At 40.3% G+C, this 16,940-nt stretch overlaps 1 protein-coding gene across 2 annotated transcripts in view; it reads right to left on the reverse strand.

Moving 5' to 3' along the window:
* SLC35D1 (solute carrier family 35 member D1) overlaps window positions 1–16,940 on the reverse strand; it is a 54,416-nt gene that overhangs the window by 7,376 nt on the left and 30,100 nt on the right. The window contains exons 9-11 of one of the 2 annotated variants that reach the window (XM_060023613.2): window positions 16,620–16,687; window positions 15,409–15,487; window positions 11,494–11,576 (exon numbers count right to left, since the gene is read on the reverse strand). In XM_060023613.2, coding sequence (XP_059879596.1) covers window positions 11,494–11,576; window positions 15,409–15,487; window positions 16,620–16,687 — 230 coding nt within the window. Of the gene's footprint in view, window positions 1–11,493; window positions 11,577–13,561; window positions 14,908–15,408; window positions 15,488–16,619; window positions 16,688–16,940 lie in introns of those variants that run through there. The other variant, XM_060023622.2, reaches the window with a different exon arrangement.

Consider the following 16,940-nt stretch of genomic DNA (forward strand, 5'->3'; position numbering starts at 1 on the left):
GTGACAAAAAACATGGACTCTGGAGTTAGGTGTTGGTTCAAATCTTGAATGTAACTGCTAGCTCTGTGCCCCTGGGCAAATCTGTTAATTTCTCTTGAGATTCTAGTTCTGTACTAAAAAGATAAGAATAATACTATCTACCTAGACTTGTTTGAAGAATAAATGAGATAACACTTATAAAGAACCAGGCCCTAATCCTGGCACACAGAGTAAGCAATCAGGAAATATTTATTCCCTTCTCCCCACTTCCATGTAAGCTCCAATACTCACAGGCTAGAGGCGAGATGCATTGTTAACAAAAGGTACAGTGGTATGATAAGGTATAATAAGAAGATTCCTGATGCAAGAAAAGGGCATCTTGTTACCACAGAGTTGTTTAAATAACCAGAGCAAAACCAAAACACAGAAACCATTATTCTTAACTCTGGAGATTAAAGAGTACAGACTGTTCGGGTTATCACAAGTTCCAACATGAGGCAATAATAAAAGGCTTTCATCTCATCTTTATTCCTGACCTGATCATTATCAAACGTTTACATCTTCAGAAATGGCCTTTCCTGAATCACCTGAAAAGAAGTAAATATTCATCGACAAAGACACCATGTGCCAAAAAGCAGGGATGAGTTAATGCTGTGGGAAGAATATAAATTGCTTCCTAGAAGCTTTGGGAATGTGGGGAAGCTGGAAGGAGGAGATGAGGAGGACTAAGAAAAGAAAGGGAAAAAACCCAATTTGGGGGGGAAAGGCCTATATCTAAATTTTTATACATCACTATCAAGTGATCCTGAATCAAAATCTGCTTCTTCAAAAAACTTCTCATTAATCTACTGGCTCTACAAATATTCACATTAAAGTTGACCTCTGATACTTTGGAACTGGTATTTATATATTCGACAATCCTAAACACTGATTTTTTAAAATCTTAAGCAATTCTCCATCTGCCTAATATTCAGATCATAGTACTACCAATTGTTAATTCACTGAGACCTGCTGTGGCAGACACAGCCAGGAAAGAAACAGAAGAAAGAGACAAAGCAAGAGTGTCCTGCAGACAGGGGTCTAGCTAGAATGCCACAAGCCTGGCTGGCAAGTGCCACTTCACCGCTCTGATCCACTCCTGATCTTCCAAAGATCAGGCAAGTACAACCTACCTCTCCAAGACCTACGCAGCCATGGACATGTTTGCCAGCCTCATACGATTAGAAATCCATCCTACAAACATATACTAAAAACGCCCCTCCACGTAGCAGCTCCATGGCCGCGGACAAGAGTCTGAAGGAACAGGCTGTCTCCATCTCCCCCTGCAGCTGACCTGTCTGTTCACCGGTGTAGCCAGGTAGCTCTGCCTCTTAGATTAGACCCTGCCTTCCATATTCCATGTGTAAAATATGTCAACCAATATCAAGACCTATGAACTAAGACAGTTTGACTTTTACTGCGATTTCCTAATACACACAATTTCTGCCAAATAATGGAGGCAGGGCCTCTGAGTACATTCCTCCTACAGTGACCAGGGACACCCCATCTTCACTCCACACGCAGCAGCTGCTGGGGACGCTTTTCTCATCTTTCTCACCAGGCACATAAAGCAGAGCTATGCTGCCTCTTCATCTATCTTCCAGAGCTCCTATCTGAACAAAGGGAAGCAGAGAGGTGACACAGGGTTGACTAGAAAGCATTTAACTGTGGACTCTGTGACATTTGCAAAATTCTATAATGTGGGGCAAGTTACTCTCAGAACCGCTCAGAACCTTAGTTTCCTCATCTGTGAAATGGTGATTAGACTACCACCCTTAAAGGATTGATGTGCGAATTAAATTATATAATTTATTTATATAACAATGTTATATATGATTATATGTTAAACCATATAACTAAACTATAGACTTAATAGGACAACAGATCATTTTCAAAAGGTTAATCAGCATACAGTAGACATCCAATAGGGGTAAGAGTCAAAATGCTAAGGCATACCAGGGACTAATACTGCCAAACGCAAAAAGAAAGGGGTTTTGGCAGTTGTCGCTTCTCCCCCATCTCTGTGGCTGCACAGCAATTTATTCATCCAGAAAGTCAAGGAGTCCTAAGTATAGTAAAATCTTCCTGGTTTTGTCATCCCAATTAGGCCTTAATTGTATTATGAGTAAGCAAGACTTGACCTAACCTCTACCATCTGTAGTGTATTAGTAACTCTCAGAGTATTTTCCTAGCTGGGTATTCATCCTTCCCATTATGAGACATTCAAGGCACTCTGCACTCGGGCACCAACCTACTTCTCTAGCACAGTCAGCCCTCGGTACCTGCGGATATAGAACCCACAGATACAGAGGGCTGACCATGGGACTTGAGCATCTGCAGATTTCGGCATCCACGGCAGGTCCTGGAACCAATCCCCCGGAAATACTGAGGGAGGCCTGTTTCACCCTTGTGAAATACGTCTTGCTCTAGCTGTACTGGAGTTCCTACCAGCACCTCCCCAGCCTCCACCCAACATCTGCCTTTCCAGCCCCACACTTCTGCTCACGCAGTACTGCATGGCTGGAATACCCACCCTTCTCTTTCTCACCTCTCCAAATCCTACCCACTGGTCAAGTCCTGGCCTAAGAATCCTTTCCACTATGAAATCTCCCAAGCAACTCTGTGTGATTTCAGTTCCTGAGACTACCACAACCTTTATTACTGGTGCCAGTCTGGATAGATACTTTGTGACCTTCGAGTGATGACAGCTGTTGAAAGCTCTTTTGAGGGAATGTATTAAAAGGGCCTCGGCATTGCTGTTATTAATGCCATATAAATGCCTAATGTTATTATAAATGCTACGTGATTCCTATATAAATGAAAGCCATTACTATTAATATAAACATTTCACACTTCCCCTCCTTTGGTCTCATCACAGTAGCCAGGGTGGTCCTATTAAAATTAAATCAGATCATGTCACTCCTCTATTCAAAATCCTCCAACTCTCTTCCTATCTCTTAAAAGTTGTCCCTAGGGGGCTTCTCTGGTGGCACAGTGGTTGAGAGTCCGCCTGCCGATGCAGGGGACACGGGTTCGTGCCCCGGTCCGGGAGGATCCCACGTGCCGCTGGAGCGGCTGGACCCGTGAGCCATGGTCGCTGAGCCTGCACGTCCAGAGCCTGTGCTCCGCAACGGGAGAGGCCACCACTGTAACAGTGAGAGGCCCGCGTACCACAAAAAAAAAAAAAAAAAGTTGTCCCTAATCTGCCCCCACCCCATTACCTCTACGGACCCATCTCATTTCAGGCACTCCACTCCCACCTGCCACACTGGCCTCCTTGCTGGTTCTTGAACACACCAGGCACACTCCCACTTCAGGACCTTTCCACTTGCTCTTCCCTCAAGAAATCAGTATGGCATCTTTGATACTAATCTCCAACTCGGGGCTGAGTCCAAACTACTCAAGCATTTCCATCATTTCCTCCCCTACTTCTATTCCTTTTTCTTTTCTGCCTCTTAAAACACCTTAAAATGTGGGTAGAGGACTCCCATCAGAACTTTTAAAAAGATAATATATTTTATGTGTTTCCTACACCTGGAAGAAGTTCCTTCAAATGTCATTAGTCTTCTGCAAAATAACTTTAGACCTAATGACCACATGACACAGTTTCACAGGACTTCCTCAGGGTGAATCAGAGAAGTTTAGTGGCAGAACTAGGATAGACAACTCTAGCTTAAAAACTGAGCACATGAAAACTGAGGTCATGAAAAGTGAACTATATATAAATAGCTAGCAGCAGTACCCATAACAAAACACACATTTTTTGGCTATATTCTATTTCAGTGCTCTTCTGTAAGGAATTATACTATAACCAAGGGCTAGCTAACCTCCCTACATCCTATTTAAAAGTCCAAGTTATTCTAGTGAGATGCCAGTTATTTAACTCTAAAAAGCCTGGTAACTGTTATAGCAGCAGCAACCAACTGATAATACAAAACATGTCCTCTCTCTCTCCAAATGAGAGAACTACTAAGTAAAGGGAAAGCTCATGTCCTTACTTCAGGAGAAGCCTAGAACCAGAAGAGAGTCTGCTAGGATGGAATTATTCAGGAGGAGAAGTCTGGAACTAGGAAGCAACACATCCTTTTAAGGAAACAGGCAAAGGAGTCCACAGTGAACAAATTGTAGATTCAGGCGCTGGGCAGAGATAGCTAGACCAAAGACCTCAGAACCTAACTCTGGAGCTAGACTCTGAGCTGCACCATGGCCCACCCCAAAGACTGCATAGACTCTAGTTTGGTGTCAGAAGCTACAGTAAAATGGGTTGTGTTACACAAAAGGAGGCTGACTTAGAGTTATATAACCAGTATGATGACATATCCTGAAGGGATATGAAAATAAATTCATTCATCTATTCACTATTTACTAGATTGCAGTTAAGAAAATGTGGAAGGCAATCAAGGATTGAATATTTACCAGCTGGGTAGTATGTGGCAAGTTTCTCAGCCCCACTATGAAATGGAATATACACAGCATCTGTCTCAGAGGGCTGTTTTAAAGATTAAGTATGGAGTACTTGGGGCAATGCCTAAGCATAAAAAATACTGTCTGGTATTTTGTTATTATTATTACTGGTTGGATGCCTATTATGGACCAGGAACTGATAAATACTGACACAACTATAAATAAGACAAGTGGTTTCTACCCTCAAATAGCTGAGAATCTAAGGTAACAATGGCTACATATGGTTTACTTAGGTTACATTACAACTAATCAGTCATTTACTGAATGATAATTCATTAAGGGGTGAGAACTTGGACTCTGGAGTCCAACCCATCTGGGTTAAAATCCTTTAATGACTTACTAGCTATGTGACCTTGGCAGAGCTAAGAGTGAATGCACCATGTCTCTCTGGAGCACGATGCCTGGCACACAGAAACAGGCTCAATGCATGTCTTCAGAATCCATTCAACTCAAACTTTCTAAGCCTCAGCCTCCTCATTTATAAAAGAGTGATAATAAAAGAACTTCAAAAGAGTGTTATGAAGAATTAGGCAATTCAACAAAGGACAGTATTTTCAACAAAAGGTACTGGAACAATTGGATATCTATATTAAAAAAAACACATACACAGGAAAAAGAATCTTCATCCAGACCTCATACCACATATAAAAATTATTACAAAACAGGCTATATACCTAACTATAAAACCTACAACTGTAAAACTTCTAGAAGAAAATATAAGAGAAAATCTTCGTGACCTTGGGTTAGGCAGAGATTTCTTAGACACAGCACTGAAAGCACAACCCATAAAAGAAAAAAGAACTGGTAAATTAAACCTCATGAAAAATTTTAAATTTTGCTCTTCAAAAGAGATTAAGAAAATGAAAAGCAAGCCATGACTGAGAAAAACTACTTGCAAATCACACATCTGATAAAGGACATGTATCCACAATATACCGATATAAGGAACTCTCAAAACTCATTAAGAAAACAACTCAAGTTTTTGAAATGAGCAAAATATTTGAATAGCCATTTTACCAAAGAATACATACAGATGGCAAATAAGCACATGAAAAGATGCTCAACATCATTAATCATTAGGGAAATTAAAACCACAATGAGACACCACTACAGATCTATTAGAATGTCTAGAATTTGAAAAACAAAGACAAACTGATGATACCAAGGGCCAGGATGCGGAACAATTAGAACTCTCATACACGGCTGGGGGTTACACAAAATGGTACAGACACTTTCGAAAATAGTTTGGCAACTTCTAACAAAGTTAAATATACACTTACCATACGGCCCAGAAATTCCACTCCTAAGTATTTACCCAAGTGAAATGAAAACTTATGTTCATACACAACTTTTAAACAGATGTTTTAGCAGCTAACACAAAACACCTAAAAACTGATAACTAGGCAAATAACTTTCAGTTGATGAATGCATAAACAAACTGTGATGTATCCATAATGGAATACTACTCAGCAGTAAAATGGTACAAACTACTGATACATGCACACCACAGAATCTCAAATGCAACATGGAATCTCACATGCAGTATGTTAAGCAAAAGAAGTCAGACCAAGAGCTACATAACATTATGTATCATTATATGACATTCTGGACACCATATGGATAGAAAACAGATCTTTGTAAGGGGAGAGAGGCTCAATGCAAAGGGACATAGGGAGATTTTGGGGGGTAATACAATTATTTTATACCTTGAATATGGTGGTTACATAACTGTAATAGTTGGTTACATAACTGTATGCATTTGTCAAAACTTGCAGAACTGCACAGGAAAAGGGGGACATTTTACTGTATTTAAATCATATGTTAATTTTTTTTTTTTTTTAATGGAAGGGGAAAAAAAGAATCACAGATAAAGATAAGCTCCAGAGATTCTACAAATTCTAGCCCGGGCAGTTATGCGGATGATGGTATCATTATCTGGAGAGGATACATTACTCGGGCCAAAGCCACGGGCCAGAGCCCAACCTCTGATGAAAGTACAGAAGCGTGTTCTGTCACCACCCTTCACTATTCGTTCCCCACTTGCTCTGTTGCTTTTTTGGGCTTGGGTGAACATGCACTAATTGGCCACTGGAAAAAGGCACTTAGGGGAGTTAGAGACAGCCAGGCTCTCCACAGAGCCCTACTGAAAAAAGAAAAAAAAAAAGCCTTCATAAATCACAGTATCAAATTTGAATGGAGCCTGAGAAGCTAGCAATGCAAACCTCCTGCTTCCTGGAATTGAATCATATCAGAGGGGGCTATTTAAACTTTCCTTAAAACAGCAAAGAAACCAGGCAGGGTGAAGGGGAGCTAGATGCATCTGAGTTTAATCAGAGAATCCTTTAAGAGTACAGTTTAATTAGTGATTTCCTTCAAAGTGCAATCAGCCAAGGATGGACTGACACCATGTCCAATCAAAGTGAAATCTATTAAGTAGCCAATTTAAGTTTGGTTTTCACATTTAAAAAAGAAGTAATATTCACAACCTATGAGTCTGCTTATTAACTAGTGGAAGATAAGTCAAAAAAACCAATAAAACCATAATTTTCATTTTAAAGAGAAAAAGTGAAAGAAAAAAAGGCAACATATACTTTCCTTTACAAATGCTGTAAAGCATGTTGTAATGGAAAGAGTATTTGAAACGGAGGGTCACCTGGATTTTAATCCCAACTCTGCAAATAATTTGAACGCTGACTGGTGACTAAGTATACCACTTATTGTCCTTAATCTTATAATGAAACAGAGATTAAAGAGATACGGCATGTAGGGCTTCCCTGGTGGCGCAATGGTTGAGAGTCCGCCTGCCGATGCAGGGGACACGGGTTCGTGCCCCAGTCCGGGAAGATCCCACATGCCACAGAGTGGCTGGGCCTGTGAGCCATGGCCGCTGAGCCTGTGCGTCCGGAGCCTGTGCTCCGCAACGGGAGAGGCCACAACGGTGAGAGGCCTGCGTACCACAAAAAAAAAAAAGAAGAAGAGATAGGGCATGTAAAATTTATTACAATAAAATGTGAAAGCAATTAGGAATTATTAAAAATACTACAGAGGGGAAGAGTACCAATGACATCATTATCAACTAACCTTGCTAGCAAAACAGTACTGTTTAACCAGAACTATAATGCACTACTTAAACACAAAAAGAAATTCCACTGGAAGAATTTTCAAGATGTTACGTATGTTAGGCTGACATATGTTGTAACATTCCAGCATACTCAGGCACTTCAAAGTTTTTTTTAAGTAGCCTGAAACGTGAAAAAAAAAACCAAAAACCTAATATTTCTTATAAGATACTATAAGAGATTTGAACTGCAGATATCTGAAAATGCAAAGAGCAGCTTCTATTTCATTTTGACTATCGAGTTCTCATTTAAAGGGGACAAAAAGAAAATCAACGCATCTCTGAATCGGGTCTATAACATGTCATAATGATTCTTTAATCTATATTTTTAGAAATGAAGGAAACTCAGGCCACATCCAAAGTCAAAACTGGTTCACCATGTTGATCCTTACAGCCTGGCCCTTCTTCACAGCTATTAATGAAAGAGACTGATATTTACTACGCATAGATGTGAAGCGATGAATCAGGTACTTTACATTCACTGGATTATTTCATTCCAACAACTCTAAAGAGATAGGTATTTCTATCCCAAACACGTAAGAAAACTGAAGCTCAGAAAAGATAAACAACTCATTCAAAATCACACAGGTAGCAAGCAACAGAATTGTGACTCTGACCAAGATCTGAGACTCAGCTACTCATCTTCCTTCTATAATATGCAATCCTCAGGTATACTTACATACCCATCATCTCACCAACTCCTACCCCACAAATAAAAAATGATTTTTCCTCTAAAAGGCAAACAACAATAGTGGCAAATAAATGTCAGGGAAGGGGAAACAATGAATTACTAACCTATTAATAATATTAGTATGGAATATTAAATTCTCATATTGATTCATAAGAAAGGTAGAATAGGTACTATCATTTGTTTACATTTGAAGAAATAAAAGCTCAAGAGAAGTTATATACTTTCTTGCAAATTAAAAAAAAAGATACTACCATATTCTAGAAAAGAGCTTTATAGTTTCCAAAGTGTTTTTTTACCAATCCATACAGCAATATACAGCAATCCGATCAAGCAAATATTTATTAAGCAACGACCAGGATTCACTCTAGGAGCTTGGGAAACGTGAGTGAAGAATACAGGCAGAGATCCATACCTTCACAGAACTTACATTATAGCAGGAGAGATAGAAAATAGGTAATATATATAAATATAAATAGAAAAGTAGAATAAGAGGGTTTGGGAGTATCAGAAGAGGGAGAGCAGGCTGCAATTTTAAATAAGGTGGTCGGGACAGACCTCCTTGAATAGGTAACATTTGAGCAAAAATTTATAGGCATAAAGGAATTAGCCACGCAAAGTATCTGGCAGTATAATGTTCCAGGTAGAGGAAATATCCTGTCCAAGCACCTAAAGAGCGAGCATGCCCTGTATTCTAAAGAAACAGCAAGGAGGTCTGTGTAGATGAAGTGAGGTGAGGGAGAAGAGAAGCAAGAGTTGAACTTGGAGGACAAGAAGGGGATAGATCTTGTAGGGCCTTGTCAGGACTTTGGGACCTGGAAAGACATGGGGGAAGGGGAGTAAAAAGAAGAGTGACATGTTCTGACTTACCTTTTACAAGGAATATACTGTCAACTCTTGAGAACTGACTAGGGGTGGGGGATGAGTTAAACCAGTGATACAAGTACAGAAGACTAGGCAGTAATCTAGGCAAAAGATGTTGGTAGCTTAGATGATGGAAGTTATGCAGATGGTGAAAAGTGACATTCTGAAGGCAGAACCAACAGAATTTGCTAACAAACTGGATACTGGGTATAAGACGAAGAGTCAAGGATGACTCCAAGGCTTTTGAACTGAGAGGCTAGAAGGACGGAGGCTCCATCAGCTGAGATGCAGAGGCTGTGGAGGTGGAAGAGACTTTGGAGAAAATAAAGGAGTTCAGTTTTTGACATGTCAGCCAGAGATGTCAAGTGGGCTACTACATATAAAAGTCTGAGTTCAGGACAGAGGTCTCTAAAATTTGAGAATTTTAAAGCATAAAAATAGTGTTTAAAAGCATGAAATTCAAAATTCTCAAACTGAAAAAGATCTTTCATGCAAGTCACCCTCATCACTGTTGAAGATAAAGTCTAAAGAAATGCAGTGAGATGTCCAAGGTTAGACACATATAAAGCAACTCTAACAGAGCTGGTATTCTTTAGCCTGGAATTTTCTTGAGAACACTGCATTGACATCTAGCACAATAAATAAAGGATTATTCTTTGAAGGCTAAATAAAAGGGGTTCAACTTCTAGAAAAGACTCCCCAAAAACTGTGGATAAAATATGGAACCACTGTCTCCCTTTTCTTAAAAAGCATTATTGAAAGACGTGAAATGTATAGTTTAAAGACAGCCTCTTCAATAAGTGGTGCTGGGAAAACTGGACAGCTACATGTAAAAGAATGAAATTAGAACACTCCCTAACACCATACACAAAAATAAACTCAAAATGGATTAAAGACCTAAATGTAAGACTAGACACTATAAAACTCTTAGAGGAAAACACAGGAAAAACACTCTTTGACATAAACCACAGCAAGACCTTTTTTGACCCACCTCCTAGAGTAATGAAAATAAAAACAAAAATAAACAAATGGAACCTAATGAAACTTCAAAGCTTTTGCACAGCAAAGGAAACCATAAACAAGATGAAAAGACAACCCTCAGAGTGGGAGAAAATATTTGCAAATGAAACAACAAAGGATTAATCTCCAAAATATACAAACAGCTCATGCAGCTCAATATCAAGAAAACAAACAAGCCAATCAAAATAATGGGTGGAAGCCCTAATAGACATTTCACCGAAGAAGACATACAGATGGCCAAGAGGCACATGAAAAGATGTTCAACATCACTAATTATTAGAGAAATGCAAATCAAAACTACAATGAGGTATCACCTCACACCAGTCAGAATGGCCATCATCAAAAAATCTACAAACAATAAATGCTGGAGAGGGTGTGGAGAAAAGGGAACCCTCCTGCATTGTTGGTGGGAATGTAAATTGACATAGCCACTATGGAGACCAGTATGGAGATTCCTTAAAAAGCGAAAAATAGAACTGCTATGTAACCCAGCAATCCCACTACTAGGCATATACCCTGAGAAAACCATAATTCAAAAGGACACATGTACCCCAATGTTCACTGCAGCACTATTTACAATAGCCAGTTCATGGAAACAACCTAAATGTCCAATGACAGATGAATGGATAAAACAACCTAAATGTCCAATGACAGATGAATGGATAAAGAAGATGTGGTACATATATACAATGGAATATTACTCAGCCATAAAAAGGAACGAAACTGGGTCATTTGTAGAGATGTGGATGGTCCTAGAGTCTGTCATACAGAGTGAAGTAAGTCAGAAAGAGAAAAACAAATATTGTATATTAACGCATATATGCAGAATCTAGAAAAATGGTACGGATGAACCTATTTTCAGGGCAGGAATAGAGACGTAGAGAAGGGACATGTGGACACAATGGGGCGGGGGTGGGGGGAAAGGAAGGGTGGGACAAACTGGGAGATTAGGATTGACATATAAACACTACCGTAGGTAAAACAGATAGCTAGTGGGAACATGCTATAAAGCACAGGAAGCTCAGCTTGGTGCTCTGTGACGACCTAGATGGGGTGGGGTGGGAGGGAGGGGATATACGTATACATATAGCTGATTCATTTCACTGTACAGCAGAAACTAACACAACATTGTAAAGCAATTATACTCCAATAAAAAATTTTTTTAGTAAAATAAAATATATATAGTACATTGCAGGCACTCCATAAATGTTTGTCTAATAATAAATGAACAAATTTTCTGTGAAACAGTCTAAGCTTACTGTGACTATTTGAAATCCAAATCCACTCATCAAAGTGGTTACAGTTAAATATTTTTACTTACCTGATATTTAAGCCAATGAAGTTTGTCCATGTGAAAATGTAATCTCCACCAAAGACCATTCCGATATAAGTTATTAATATATTCTAAAAAGAAAAATGGCAATATACTGTTTCATAGGTTTAACTGAACTTTTTCAATATTCATATAAACTCATCCATACAAAGACCCAAACATATATCCTTAAAATACGAAAACAAATAAACAGAAAATAACAAAAACCCAACAACCCTAAAATGAGTGTAGTATGAGCATGAACATTAACTAATTAAAAAACAATGACATCAGTCTCTTCCCAGTCTCTCTCTGAAAGCTAAATGCTTTCACCAATACTGAAGAATACTAAAAAGATTATCAAACTTTCCCTGCCCTGTGGCACGCGCTGACATTATCAATCTAGATAGAAAAGCACTGCTATTACTAGGGGCAGAAAACACCAAGGCACGTTTAGCAATCTCAGAGGAGAGTGCTTTTTTCCTCCCGTAGAGGTAGCAGTTGACTTGCCAGGGGAGAGTGAAGAAGGAAAATCTGCTTACATGCAAGCATCTTTCCCTCTTTCTTGAAAAGGAAAAAAGGGATGGTGGGGAATTTACCAACTCAAAGACTGTTTCTAGAGCAATCTTCCTTGGCACCTTAAAAAACCACAGGGGAAGTCATCTCAAAGTAGCGTACCTAAAATCACCTCTCCCAGCTCCCTTAAACTCCCAGGTGTAAACATCTTCTGCTTATCTCACTCCCTTTTTGGCTTGTGAGATCTTAGTTCTTAGACCAGGGATAGAACTGGGCCCCGGGCAGTGAAAGCGTCTGGCTCCCTTTTAATTATCTTCAGACCGTAAAGGTGATATAAAGTTTTCCAGGGCTTCCCTGGTGGCGCAGTGGTTGAGAGTCCGCCTGCTGATGCAGGGGACACGGGTTCGTGCCCCGGTCTGGGAAGATCCCACATACCGTGGAGCGGCTGGGCCCGTGAGCCATGGCTGCTGAGCCTGCGCGTCCGGAGCCTGTGCTCCAAACGGGAGAGGCCACAACAGTAAGAGGCCGCGTACCGCAAAAAAAAAAAAAAAAAAAAAAAAGTTTTCCAAAGTTTCATCTCTTATTCAGTTCTTCCCTAACCTCTCTTCTTTCACATTAAGTCACTGCCTCCCTCTGTGCTATTACAACTGCCAGAAACGGTAAATGTCACAAATAGTTTTAGTACCTGGGCTCTCTCCGATTAGACCTGTGAAGCAGAAAGTATAGTGCCACAGTGTTTTTAAGAAGCCAAAAACAAACTTCAAAATTATTTTTTTAATAGAGTACGCTTTGAGAGAGCATTCAAGATTATGTCAGCCTCTTCTAGGTCTAAGGATGGAGACAGAAAGTTATTTTAGAGCAGATTTTCTTATTATTTGAGAGGAAAAAAATAAAATTAAATACCATGTAACGGGAAACAAGGTTGGTAGGCAACTTGGGAAAATGTGTAACAGGACCTCTTGGAATACAGAGATCCAGGGAAAAGAGAGATTAATTTGCATAAACTGCCCAAGAAACTTCAGAAAGGGAAAGGACAGAGAACTCAACGCTTGTTGCTCAAAATCAGTCAGAAGTTAGAAAAACTTTTTTTTTTAATATTTATTTATTTATTTGGCTGCGCCAGGTCTTAGTTTTGGCATGCGGTATCTTTAGTTGTGGCATATGGGATCTAGTTCCCTGACCAGGGATCGAACCCGGGCCCCCTGCATTGGGAGTGCGGAGTCTTAGCCACTGGACCATCAGGGAAGCCCCAGAAGTTAGAAAAACTTAAAGTATATATTAGGGTATCCTAACCAAGGTTTTCTATCAGAAAAGACACTCATGTTCCCAAAGTAGAACTTACCAGGAAGCACAGAAGAGTCTGCGCTGGTAGCTCAAAACTAAGACCGCAATCTCAGCCTTTAGCATTCCGGAGACTCAGCTGGAAACCCTGATGATTTCCACGTCCTACTTTAGAGATTCTGATTCAATACATCTGAGGTGAGCCTAGGAATTTCCGTGTTTAACTAGCTCTCCTAAGTAATTTTCCCACCACACTCAGGAGAAACAAGGAATGCTGACCCAAGGGTTTATGGGGTTAGGATCCTCAAGCACAGAAGGAAGCTTGAAGCCTGCTGTAACAGTAACTGAGCTACAAGGGTTGTAACTGGGAGGCTAATGAAAGAAGCGCCACTGTGGCCTGAAACACTCCAAACCAGCAAGGACATCAGGGTACTCCCATCTGTCTGAAGGTATAAGACATCCTTTAATAGCAAAACCACATGGCCGTGAGAAGCAACAGCAATTATAAACCACAGCTGACCCTTGAACAAAGCAGGGGTTAGGGGTGAGTGGAAAATCCGACTGTAACTTATGGATGGCCCTCCTTACCTGTGATTCAGCATCTGTGGATTCAACAACCACAGATGGTGTAGTACTGTAATATTTACTACTGAAAAAAATCCGAGTATTAAGTGGACAAGAGCAGTTTAAACCTGCATTGTTTAAGGGTCAACTATAATCAGATAATCCATTTTTTCCCCTCCCTCTAGAGTTTGGAAGTAAAACTGCTCCCTTTGGACTAAGTTCATACAGTTCTGTGGGAAGGAAGAAATATCAAAAGAAAAGTACTGGACTTTATGTTAATGAGAGCATGACTGTATTTGTACCCCATGCTAATAATGATAAAAGAACGTACACTAAGAAATTCTAAGCAAATAGGTTTAGTTATCTGCTAAATAACTTTCCCTCACCATCCTTCTTGGTTAAAAACATGGCACCAACTGTTCTGTCTCTCATGTTCTTACTGTTTTTATTCTGAAAAGGCAAGTCATCTACTTTGCTCTTGAAGCACTCACTTTACAAAAACCGAAACAGGGCTGAGAGCTAATTTGGGGGCTGAAACTGTCTCAGCCAGGCCAGGCCTTTGAATGCCTATCTCTAGCTTCCACGGGAAGTCACACAACTACTTGTTATAGTTTAATTTAGAATTCTATTCACACCAAACACTCCAAATCCATGATTTGAAGACACAGACCTTCTGAAGTTTTAACCCAAATCTAGTTTCTAAAATGAGGTCAGGCAGACACAACTCCACTGGGGGTGTAAAGGGAAACATAGCAGAACAGTACAAACTTTGCCTCTGCAACCCCTTCCCTCGCTATTGACAAATGGGGCACCAGAAAGTAAGTTCCAAGGGCAACTGCACTCTTTCCTCCAAATGATCCAGGACCTACCTCTATCTTGCTTTTCTTAGAAAGCAAGCCTACCTCATTAATTCTTTTGGAATTCAGGGATGCTGTGGCCTCTTCGATCTTAAAGCACCAGAATCACAAAGTCAGATGAAAGAGGCCTCAGGCTTCAAGTCACTAACTGCAGCTCAATATTCAAGTCAGCTTGGCTCTCCTGGCTGAAGACAAATGAGCCTCCCTCAAATAAAATGGATCAGGAGGAAATGACATCACTGGAAATGTCAGACACAGCTTTTAAAAGTGGGCCATTTAAGGTTTGGCTCACGCTTAGGAAAACTCCCTGGATTAGCTTTTGGCAGGCATCCTTTTCCTACAGAACAGCCAGAACTCAGCGAGGCAGAGAACAATTCTCATTGGGAGTTAAAGGGACAAACCTATCAGAACCAAGCTAGTCATCTGCTCTGTGAGAAACAGGGCTGACTCTCCTTCCTCTGCTCTGAGATGACACATTCTCCTTTTCCCATACTCCTCAGACCTAAGTTGCCTGGAAGTAGAGATGATGCTTTCCCTGAGTTCTTAAGGATTGTTCTAGAAACCACCCCACAAGTCGTCAAACTACCAAGGCAACACATGAGGAAATAAGAATGATGGGGCTTAAAGCCACAGCCAGACTTATTTTAGAGGAACACTTTTCAAATAAAGAAGGCACCCAAAAGAGAACAGTATTTTTTCAACTCACCTTAATACAGCCAACTATTGTAGTTGTAAGAGCAGAATTATACTGAGTGCAGAGTACTGTGGCATACATCAAGATAAATCTGGAAAAAAGAAGGAAAAGGTATCTTATAAGTAAGATTCAACTGCTGATTTTATAATAACCTGTAGCCAAGAGAAACAGTGTTGGCCATGCCAGTACATTCTACTAGTCACTGACTGACTGTGAGCTTTCCCTACTTCACTGCTGCTTATACTGCAGCTTCAGATTTTTTTTAAATTTCATTAAAGAAAAACACACGTACATTTAACGATCAGGTGCTTTTCCCAGCTACCGCACCAAAACCTTGAAACCACCATTCACAATCATGAGTACTCTTTTTAGATCATAGTCTTAATTCACCTAACCCAGATAGAAAGCTCAGGACTCACAGGCCCTGGCTCAGGTGTGCATGTCACCGTGAGGCCAATATGATTCCAGACCAGGGTGAAGGCAAGAGAGATTCTTAAGGATGGAAGAAAAGCAAATGAGAACTACTTTAAGAGGGGATATAGTTCACTTAACAACAAAGTGGCAGCAGTCAGCAGCCCCAGATTTTACAATGAGGCTTCGGAGCCTGACTCAGTACCAAGGTATCACGTCAACTTTATTTTGAAGCATCCAATCACTATGTACCTAGCCTGTGCCAGATCTGGTCACAAATATAGAGCGAAATGACTGGTTGAGGGAAAAAAGCATTAGGGATATTTGGAGGTGAAGAGAAGAGGCAGATAACAGCACATTTGCAGATACCCTCTTGCCTTCTACAACCTGGCAGGGAGAAGTCAGCCCTAAATTCAAAGGCTGCCACTGCTACCTACTAATTCTGCAAACTTAGACAATTTACTTGAATTCCGGGCCTGCTTTCTCATAGGTAAGGGACAACAATATCTGTCAAATGGTCAATGTAGAAATAAAATTAAATAATGCATGTTGAAATATAATGGTGCTTATCACATATTAGCTTATTGGGTAAATATTAGCTTTTTTCCTTCATCCTTCTAAGCATGACTTTGAGATCAGTTTGGTAGCCCTGAGGGCACATTCCCAAGGGTGGTGAAACCACTTGAATCTGGAGGTTTATCCTAAGCTGATATACTCAAGAGACAGAACAGGATACTAAGGAATGAGGCAAAAAGACGCTAGAACAAATCTGCCTCGAAAAACTATCTGTTAACAAGGCAGCAAAGGCTTACCCCATCACACAAGAGAGGGTGAACTGCAGAAGAAAGAGGGTGTCGGCCCAGCCTTCAAAATCCATTGCCTGTAATACACAAGAAAGCCCCGGACTTTAGAGCAGGCTCTCAACATCAGCCGTTCCACTCATTAACCCAACTCCTGTGCGCTTGCTCCCGCCACACTCTGACACACACATACATTTCCCTGCATCGCTCCAAGCATAGACAGTGATGTTCAAGAATGTCATATACATGGAGCTGAATCAACAAGCAGTTTTGTAAGGTTTTCTCCTTTCCAAAATATGTAAGGTGAGGGAGATTTTGTACTTCTCCCTGTTG

This window comes from Delphinus delphis, chromosome 1 (genome assembly GCF_949987515.2).
Source record: "Delphinus delphis chromosome 1, mDelDel1.2, whole genome shotgun sequence".
Lineage (NCBI taxonomy): Eukaryota > Metazoa > Chordata > Mammalia > Artiodactyla > Delphinidae > Delphinus > Delphinus delphis.